Source organism: Dermacentor variabilis, chromosome 6 (assembly GCF_050947875.1).
Source record: "Dermacentor variabilis isolate Ectoservices chromosome 6, ASM5094787v1, whole genome shotgun sequence".
NCBI classification, from domain to species: Eukaryota; Metazoa; Arthropoda; class Arachnida; order Ixodida; family Ixodidae; genus Dermacentor; species Dermacentor variabilis.
In genome coordinates, this window is record NC_134573.1 from 69,471,541 (window position 1) to 69,482,080 (window position 10,540).

General features: G+C 46.6%; 1 protein-coding gene across 1 annotated transcript in view; it reads left to right on the forward strand.

Moving 5' to 3' along the window:
• Positions 1-10,021, forward strand: part of LOC142584204 (juvenile hormone acid O-methyltransferase-like) — a 32,490-nt gene extending 22,469 nt beyond the window's left edge. The window contains exons 4-6 of the mRNA XM_075694362.1: positions 751-1,063; positions 5,433-5,589; positions 9,705-10,021. Of these exons, the coding sequence (XP_075550477.1) occupies positions 751-1,063; positions 5,433-5,589; positions 9,705-9,874 (640 nt within the window). The 3' untranslated portion in view covers positions 9,875-10,021. The remainder of the gene's footprint in view (positions 1-750; positions 1,064-5,432; positions 5,590-9,704) is intronic.
• The last annotated feature ends 519 nt before the right edge of the window (positions 10,022-10,540 follow it).

Genomic DNA, 10,540 nt, shown 5'->3' on the forward strand with positions numbered 1-10,540 from the left:
TCACCACTCACTACGCGGCACCACATGCGCCGTTAATAAAGATTTTTAGCCTGTCCGCTATTCCGATAAACGGGAGTTGTTTGACCGGATTGCCGGATTTGCGGGGGCGTAAACGCGAGCGGCGAGAGTAGTGCAGCCGCCTGGTATAGCGTAGAGTTCAACCATACAAACACAGTGCTAAAACTGCAGTAACCCACTATACCCTGCTTCGCTAGTGGTGCAAATTTTTGGCAGCGGCGTAAAAAAAAGCAATCGAAGAGTATGGTCTGGGCTCTTTCGCCACTGTCGAAAATTTACACCAGCAGCTAAGCAGAATATAGTAATTAGCTTTGTGTTTGTGTGGTTGAACTTTGCACCACCTGCTGGCACCACCAATCTGGCCGCTCATGTTTACGCCCCCGCTAAACCGGCAAACCGCCCGCGCTTGCCGGAATACCGGACGCGCTAAAAGTATCTATTCTCTGTACAGCACGGTGACGGCGCAAGCGTGCCTACAGTGCGGTATAGTCTTCAAATGCGCCATATGCAGAGCATTGCCCGTTCATAGGCTACCTCATGATCGTATTGCGCTGTGAAACTATTAGTGCAGCAATTTACACCATTCAGAACGTGAAGAAATGCCTATACGCTCTGGGCATATATATTTCAAGAGCTGAATGTGTCTCCGCTCTACCAGTTTTCACCAGCGCTAAATCGGCATCCAGGTTATGCAACATACAGGAGTGCTTATTATAGGTAATTGTGTTGCAGGCTCGTGGCCGTAGATTCCTCTATGGCCATGCTGGAATATGCCAAGCAGAATTTTCCTCACCAACTCATCAAGTACGAGTACTTGGACATTGGAGGCGACGTCTCAAGCTTCCTCAAAGTACACGGGCCCTTTCACGGAGTATATTCATTCAGGACTCTGCACTGGGCGAAGGACCTACACCGTTCCCTCGCCAACATTTCGGAGCTAATGATACCTGGTGGCGAGTGCCTACTTGTGTTTCTGGCTCGTGGCTTTGTCTTCGAGAGTTTCAGGCACCTGAGTACCATGGATCCCTGGAGGAAGTACGCTGATGTAAGCACGCAGTTTCGTAAATATGATACTCTGTAATTTTCATTATTCATGAGGTGATTCGGCTGGCAATAAGAATTCATAAATATGTGGACGAGAAAGTCATTATTATACGGGCGAATAACCATTGTGACTTCGACGCACTTTCTGGGGACTATTTGTGGTTATATCTTTTATATTCATGTATCTAAGCTTGTATGTTCCTAAATAACCGTTTCGCACCTACCTGGGTTACCATCCCCAGTGACCAACTTCGGTCGCTGCATATGTTGCTACATGTACATGTCTGACGGTCCTCGATGAATGTCTTTCACGGTGACGTGGGTCATTTTATGTGCGGCACTGGGTAGGCGCCGCTGTTCTAAGGAACTCCTCCTGGCCGACTTGGTGCACAGGGTATGTGCCACTCGGTCTGTGCTGGGCTTCAATGAACCTATTTCATGCCAGCTTTTGTAACTGCGTATTCATTGGCCTGTGCTGCTCTTCAATGAACGTCCTTGACGCTATCGTCATTAGCTAAATATGTGACCCGAGGTATGTGCCCCTCTTCAATGAAAATACCGTAATTTTTTCCGATGCTGAGCGAATTTGAACCGAATTTACACGGGTTCCTCAAAGACAGCAGCCCGATAACTTATGAGACTGTACCGAATATTTACTAGGTAAGTGCTGCTTTTTAATTATAGTCCTTCTCTCCAATGGAATGGGCATGTGCCGCTCGTCAATTAACCTTTCGACAAACGGGGTCACTGAGTCTGTGTCACAGACGATGCGTTAAGCGCAGTAACAATTCTCAACGTTTGCAGCTACCGGTGGTCCACGCTACTCGTCTCGGAAACTGTGCGCGGCATACTTCTCGCTAGTGCGGTTAGATGGCGTAGCGTGCCCAGACAGAAGTGCGAGTGACTTGCACGGTTTCCGAATCATGCATTTCGCAGCATGCCCGCGCACCGGTGCGCCGTCTGTTTTGGACGCCACGCGCAGGATTTGAGGCAGTGGCGGTGCCAGATGGTGCCCAGTGGGCTTCGGAACCCCGCGCCAGTACGCGCCTCATGCGTAACTGCTTTCAACGGTCCCAATACCTTGTGTCGCTGTATTCATTGAGTATGCTAACACATTACCGTCTGCAGTCATCGCGAGCACCGTTCTGCCAGAATATTTTTTTTATAATGATTAATGTTATGAGCAACGTCGTAACTTTCCTCCTCGCCTTCACGCTCCTAAAGATGCCTTCGAAGTAAACGTAACAACTAAGCCGTTTTCTTTGCTTTTCGATAAGAAGCCCTTACTAAGGTAAAGCAGTTCTTATTTTACGTCTACACAGTTGAAAGTCAGATTCATTGGTAATTTGTGTTCAGTCGTGATAATGAGATGAAGACTTTGTGTTTACAGTTTATTTTCGTATTTCTTCTATCCTTAATTACCAAATAAGGAGTCCAGTAACGACAAAGCCATGACAATGTGGCTAAAGATATAGTTATGCTTTAAAATAAACGAGATCAAGAAGCGGTGTCCATAGGCATAGCAAATTTTACCCATTTCTAATCATGGAGGGCAATGAATCGGTTCTCTGAAGTTCGTTCTGAGAGCGTGAAATCTTATTAGTGCTTCTGAACATTCGTTCTTTGACGCTTTCTGCGCACTTCGGTAACACAAGCAGTCAAATTATTCCATAGCCATCCACCTCGACGTCTCTCATAAACGTCCCCACCCCCCTTCTTCTTTAGGGCGTTAAGTGTTTACGGCCAAGATAAGAAATATTTGGCCTACAATTTTTATATTACTTTCTTTCACCTTCAGGATGCACAAAGAATTTATAAATAAAATACAAAAAAGCTTCCAAAAGCTAAGCGAGATGCAGTGGGTTAACAATATTACTGAGCTGCCAGTAGAATCTAAATGCGCCCTGCAAGGCTTTTGTTTTGAACATGCTCACGAGAACTAGCAGCGCAGTGTTTTTTAGAGTTGTGTTAGCACTGAAAAGCAGCGATAAAGTTGTTTGCACTCTTCAAATACTATACCACATTCCATTTTGGATAACTGAATCTAGCAGCACCCCTTTGTGCCAAAGAAGAAACTGAACCCTCTGATAAATACCAGCTGGAGAGGAAGTGAAATATTACTTTGCTGCCGCAACTAGGCAACTCTCAATAATCGTGGTGGGAATAGACATTTCGAAAATTTCGTGTAACTTCGTAACATTTGTTTTATAATGTAGAGGGCACTGTTCTTTATCTTACTCTGCGCCTTTACTTCAGTAATGGGCATCAATACAAATCCTTAGCTATATGCCATCGTCGAAGAAGTTCCTTTGTTTACACTAGTAACATTTATTACGTGGGGGAGAGGACCCGGCAACAAAATCAGCCCAATGGCATTTCTACTGCGTGCTAACTTATTTGAAGCTTCAGAAACTACATTTTGATAAGCCCCAATACCGCCATATGAATGATGTTATGCGTGTCTCAGAAAATGTCGAATTTGTGGGAGGTGTCGCCCAGCCCTCTGGATATACCGCAATATCGGAATTAGTTCACCGATAGGCTGAGGCAACATTCTCGGTATTCTTAGAAGCTCACAAATTGTCGGTTTTATGGCAAAGTGCGTGTCAGCTGCCCAAGGTACATTTTTTATTTTGGGGGAACAACTGTTTCAAGCGGGCGATTGACATTCTCTGTTCAATGTACATGCAATATTCTATCAATAGCTTTTTGCAAGAATTCAGAAAGCCAATGAAGGGCCGTGCATTTGGCGCACTTCATAAAAAGCGCATAAGAACTTCTAACTTGTAGGTAAAAAACAAGTTTCACTTGAACAAACAATTTAACAGCCGCGGTAACTTAATCACTAAGGGCATTAAGAAGGAAACGACGGAGCCTGCGGACTTTGTTCCGGAACAATTCGCTGATGCGCTCTATCTATATAATAGAGAATATCACTGTTGAGCAGGTGACTAAATAAATTTTAAGTTAAAGGCATAGACTAATGTTCTTTTTTCAGAAGTTCCTGTTAAGTCAACAGTATTATTGATCTGCCGGTTAAACGGTTCAACCCATGGTGCTCATGCGAGACAAAGACGCCACGAGACGACCCTTCGGGACTGGGAATAAATCGCTTCCTTTGTTGATTTCCTTGGTTCGTGCCGAAGGCCCGACTCGAGGGCTCCTCGCGCTCGAGGCACGGTCCGTACACTCTAGAGTCCACAGTGCTGCCAATGGCGCAGCCGCTACAGGGCTCACCTCATAGAGAGCAGCGTGGTTTGCTAAGGAGAGGCGTTCGCAACATCAGGAGCACAGTCAGCCGGAGCCGTGACAGCGACATCCTGGGTTCCGACGGGCAGTGCGACTGCAGGAAGCGTCTTGCAGCAGACAGGCTTCAGATGTGCGGGCGATACCAGTGCCTGTGGGACCGGCCTTAAGATCTAGACAGAGGTTCCGAAGAAGCCGCCCATGCTCTCGGATGGCAAGAGCAGGCGAAGGGGCTGGAGTGCTGTAGACGAGTTCCGTTCCCAAGCATCCCACGTTACACTTCAGGGCACACCGTATGCCCAGCACTACGAGTGGAAGGCGCTGAGCCCATTACAATGGCGTATGCCGTCAGAGAACAGCGCTTACTTGAGGTTTCAGTGAAAACGTTCCCTGAGACCGATGCTCTGAGGGTTGTCAGTGGCCGTGCGCAGTCGCGTGGTGGCGAACAGCAAAGGACCTCAGCAAAGGAACAGCAAAGGACCGCAAAGAGCGCTGGCTCGAACTGTAGTCAGTGGTCTGTAACAATTTTAGTTAGGTATCCGAAAGTGGCTACCCATGTTCTGGCAAAGGCCGCCGCAATCGTTGCAGGGGAGATTTCTGGAGGTGGCGATGGCCCTGGTCGCCGGATAAGCCTATCGATGGATGTGAGTAGGTAACGAAAGTCTATACATGGTGGTAATGTTCCTACGCGGTCCATGTTGATAACATAGAAGTGATATTCATGTTGGAGGAACTGACATAAGAGGGGAAAGGTTACTGGTCGACTTTGACACGGTGGCAAAGTACGCATGCATGTACCGAGTCAAGTACATTGCGGTTCATCCAAGACCAATCGTAGCGAGGACAAATAAGGCGCTGAATGGCACGAACGCCTGTATAGGAAAGCTGCTGCACTGCATTGAAATGCTGCCTGCGTAACCTGCTAGGGACGCGTGGTTTATACCTAACCTGTCAATTTATCCATCCTAAGGCCTGTTGAACTGATGACGTTTTTGCTGAAAAATGGGTAGCTTTAAATACTGTCTGATTTCTTCATTGTTAGCATTCTCTTTGTTTTTGAACATGTGAGACTTGGTGCTCTAGAAAAGCCAGTAAGAAACAGTGTGCTTGTTATTTGTGTGCAGATTCTCCTGAGTTACATCCCTCCAAGCCATGACATCCTGGACCTTTCCGGGCAGCGGGCATACTTGAATAGTGCATTGGGATCTGCAAAGCTGGTTACTTTATCCGCCGAAGTGGTCTCAGAAGATGGCGTAGGTTTCCCACAAACAAGTGAAATAGGCGAGTTATCAAACTAGTTCCTGATCGCTTTTTAAAGTAACTGAGTGCCACTGCTAGTGAATCGGCTTGCAAAAGGACATAATGAAACAGCACTAAAATGTTCGATATGTAAACATCAAGCTGTCTGGTGAATATACTGTAGATACCACTAAATAGAGACGATTTTTTATTCTTTTTTACTTCGTAGCGCTTATTTCTATGCGAATAATGTAAGCACGACTACCTAGCGGCAATGACATTAGCAATGTTCCCCTCAATTTTCGCGTAGGCGCAGGTTTAACAACGTAGTATATTTTGGCTAAATAGTACCTAAATTCCGGCAGGACCCTATCTCGCCATTAAAGTAGAGGTAAGAGCGATTATATTGAAACAATGTATCGGTAAACATTATAAGGCTCCCGACTTGAAGTTTGTGGACACAATAGTGCTGCACTTTGGCCTAACGGGGAGCCGCGTCACCGACTATCAGACCGCCGGCACGGTGAGGCGCTCACGACGCCTGCGATCTTTGCAAATTTGCTTCTCGCGTCGCCGTTGCTACGCGATGGCTTGATGGTGAGTTTGCCGAGGAGCCCAGTACTGTTGCGTGGTAGACTGCCACAACAATGACAAAAACACGTGACTATGCAGCCGCTTGTCAAGTTCTATACTTTCTCTGGTAAATGCTGTGAAAAAAAAAAGCAGACGGGCCTTGATAACGACTGCCTACAGAAACAACATTGTCGGAATGCGAATGGTTGCCGTTTTTCTTAACGGTTGGTATTATGTTATTATTATTATGGTTGCTTTGTTGCTTCGCGTTCGTAACTCAGCCATGAGAATTTTCCTCGTGATGATGAAAATATCTCTGGAGCTCTACTTCGACGTGATTCGGCTGACGCGCTGAGCGTAGGATGATTTGCACGTGAGATGCACATTGAGCTTTCTCCTGTTTATTTGACAACGCATGCTTGGCTGGTAACATTTCTGTAGTAGTAAGCTGGAAGCAGTTAAGCATTCCAGCACAGGCTTACGGTTGGGTAGCCCATCTATCCAAAGAATGTGGACAGTACTGTGTGACCTTCTTACTCTGCGAGTTGTGTCGCGAGAGGGGTGCAGCAGTGGTTAGAATATCGTTGGCTTTCGGCCGTTCTTCCCTACCTGTGCAACTCGAGCGCTTTCATTCGCAGTCAAGCCCGCTTGCGTAAAAAAATTATTCCGGTCCAGAGTGGTTGCTACTGCATGACTCAAGATTCCTGATCGACTATGCGGGACGGTGCTGACGAGGTCCTAGCAGTGTGATGTACTGGACCTGGAACAGTGCAACACTGTGATCTAATTTGCCCGTGTACAATTACCCTGCCAGGATGTGCCTGTCAATGTGCCTTTGTGGCAGTGGTGCAGATTTGTCACGGATTTCGCGACCTCAGGGACGTCGCAGTCGTTGCGTAGCATGACAGGGTGGTAAAAGCATCTCGGTTGGTACTTGTGAGGCGACTTCCAGCACGAACTTCACGCTTTTTTGAGTCTTTGACGTATCATTCCTCGTGTTTGCTTTTAACATGCAGTGAAATCACATCTTCTCACACTACTTGCTGCACCTGCACGAAGCTACCCGCTGCTTCTGGCGCTCACCACTGGCTCTGAGCGGAGGCTAATAACCTGAAGGTGCCCTTTAATATTTGACTCCAGCTTCACGTGAGAGCACCTTCGGCTGACTGCATGGCATGAATAAAAATTTAGCATGCTTAAGCGAACAACTACGGGTTGCTTGTCTTGGTCAACAAGAGCAGGGGTCCACTCTTGTCCCCTCCATATTTTACTACCGGCGTAGAAATATGTAAAATTCCATTGGAGGGTATCGACCCTGCGTGTGTTCGAGATTGAGGTGGCACCGATCGGCAGGCTTGTGCGGACAAATACAACTGATTCACAAAGTCGCAGTCCGTACTCCCGCACACAACTCAGCTACGCGACCCCGCCCTAGAGCGTTCTCCCTACCGGCGGCTTGATCGCCCCTTGAGAGCGGCTCTACTCAGTAGCATCCGTAGAACCCCAAGCGCTGGTTGGGTATTTACTTGTGCCTTTACTACTACTAGGGCAGTTACTACAAACCATAAACGGGATCTGGTCAACCTGTCTTCTTACCAGCCCGCACCCCCTGAGATCCCCGTCCTTTGCCGCGGACTGAACTTCAACTTTCATAGCGTGCCGGACAAGATAAAAGTCATTTGCGCTGTTGAACAGGCTGTCCGTCAGCTGCCCTCGTCTCTACGGGAAGAAGCCCGCACCCGGGCCATTGGGATACTCTCAAGATGGCTGAAAGAAACCGGTCTACCTGCATACGAAAGGCAAGCCTTAAGGCGCCTGCGCGGAAACGACGATATTGTGGTTCTGCCTTCCGATAAAGGGAACGCAACTCTGCTACTTGATAGAGGCGACTATGACCGAAAAATGTCGGTCCTATTGGAAGACAAGGAAACTTACGCTGCTTTGTGTTACGAACCCACAAGCATGGTACAAAGGGGACTGCAAATTTACGCTGCTTTGTCTTACGACCCCACAAGTAGGGTAGAAAGGAAACTGCAAGAACTTCTGGCCAGCTTTTTCAAGTACGTACCTCTGGACAAAAGGAAGTTGCACTAGCATCTGCTCTGCGCTAACGGCTCTGCCCCCGCCATTTACGGTCTAACCAAGGTCTTCAAATTCGGCGTCCCCTTGCGACCCATAGTGGGCATTACGAGGTCTCCGCTGCATAACCTATCAGGACATTTGCACTGAGTACTGAGCCCCTTAGCTTTCAAATCTGCTACACACGTGGCGAATTCCTCGGACTTTGTTGCAAAGCTCCGCAACTCGCAATTGGATGTTGAGGACGTTATGGTGTCGTTCGACGTCGTAGCCTTGTTCACTAGTGTGCCTGTCGATCTGGCCGTCAGCACGTGCGAAGAAGTTTTAAAAACCACCATTCTCTCGGCGAACGCAAGCCCTTTGACGGTGAGGACCTCTGCACGCTGCTGAAATTTTGCCTCAGCAACACGTACTTTTCCCACCGCTAGTGGTGCGTTAGAGGTAGTATAGACATGGGCTGGTTGGTAATACATAGTTACACTGAACGTATAGCGCGAGAAGGGCGATAGACAAAGACTAGTCAGGACAAGCACTTGTCCTGTCTAGTCTTTGTCGATCGTCCTTCCCGTGCTATGCGTCCAGTGTAACAAGAAAGTAGGATGGCCGAATGGGAGTGACAACCGAAAACAAATTGTTTAGAAATTCACGCCAGGCTAAAATAGACGTCAGTTGAGCCCATGTTGCAACGCTCACACTGCGCACACGCGATCAGCTCGTTGGCTGCCACCTCTGTCGCTTTCCCAGCTCCGTTCTTAAAAAGAATTGTTTCGCCTAACCAAAAAAAAAAAAGGAATGAGCCACCGCTAGGGCATTCTTCAAATAAGTCGTCCACTGTGGATCGCAGTAGCCGGGAATATTTCTTGAAGCGCAGTCGGCGAAGGCCACAACGACATGTGCCGTCCCACAATGGGCGCGGACATGGCGGAATGCACAGAGATGACTGGTTTTAATAGGGTATGATTGGCATCGTCCCGTTCAAAGAATATCTGCGCCCAGCAGGCGCTGTGCATTGAGGCACCCTGTACGTAGCTGTCAAATGTAAACACTGCCCACCACAAAATTTTTTTCCAGTACACTTGGTCGTATGTTATTGTTTGAGAAAAGTATGCGTTGTTCTAAAGGCATAATGAGGAGAAACCGGTAAAAGAACGAGGCCTGGGAAAACTGGTAACTTCTTTCCAAGTCGCACAACGAGGCAGAATTCCAAGAAGAAAAAGGAAAGCTAGGGATATTATCATCATGCAGTATCTTGTAGTAATGAATGACATTTAGAGTCACGGATGCAATATTAATCACACTTGTTACCGATATTGTTACAGGAATATTGTGCATTTTTTTCGCTTTATCAAAACTTTTGGTTGACACCAGATAATGTGCTCCGCTTTCATGTGTTATTTCTCTTATTCATAGTGTCAAGGCGGTGAATGAAGACTCGTCAAAGAACACAATGCTTATCGAATGCCTCCTAAGAGCTAAAATGATTTTGTTATTGTTGTCTTTTTCAGATACGCTTTCTACGGCAAATCCAATATTCTCTTTGCTCTCGGAAGAACAGCAGTCTGCTTTCCTTGATGACATTTCAAGAAATCGCCCGAAGTGGTGCGAACTGTACAACGAGATATCAGGCTCGTCTAACTTCTGTTTCTTTGTCGTACATGCAGCTAAACAAAAATGAAAGCTTACTTGATTTCTTTTAGCATAGGAACCGTTTATTGAGGCTATTATGGGGGATTTTAGCATGAAGTAGCCTAGAGGAGGCGCGTTTTTTACTAGATCAAATGACCCTTAATTATTCAGCGAATAAATATGTTCCTTGATATCCTTCTCGTGAAGTTGCGGGTGAATGTTTCTATACTAATTGTCTCGCATCAAAATCAATATTTCGCCGTATTCTACTACTCTTCGTGCGCTAATACGGCTCTGAAAGTGACGCTTTTTCTTTTTACTGCGATAAAATTTAGCTCCTTTGACATGCATCCGGGACGTGCACAGCAGCAGACCTATTCAAGGTGCTCTCTGCTTAAACCGCTCCTAGGTAGCCAGTAAACAGTTATACCTGATTTTGAATATAAACACTATTTGGCATCTTTATTTTTTCAACACAATACAAAACTGCGGTATTGTTGTAGCTTACGTTTGCAAAGATGCAGTTGTTACCCCCGTATTGTGGCCTTCGCCAATTGCAAGACTTCATTATGTATCCAGATATGTCCCCACAAGTGCATTGAATTAAGTTGATTGGATATGATTCTTGTTTCTTGCAACTGCGAACACACCCCGTGGCAAAGCTGCACGCATCGCCTGTACTAGCCTATAGAGTAAATGAAATATCAAAGGAAAA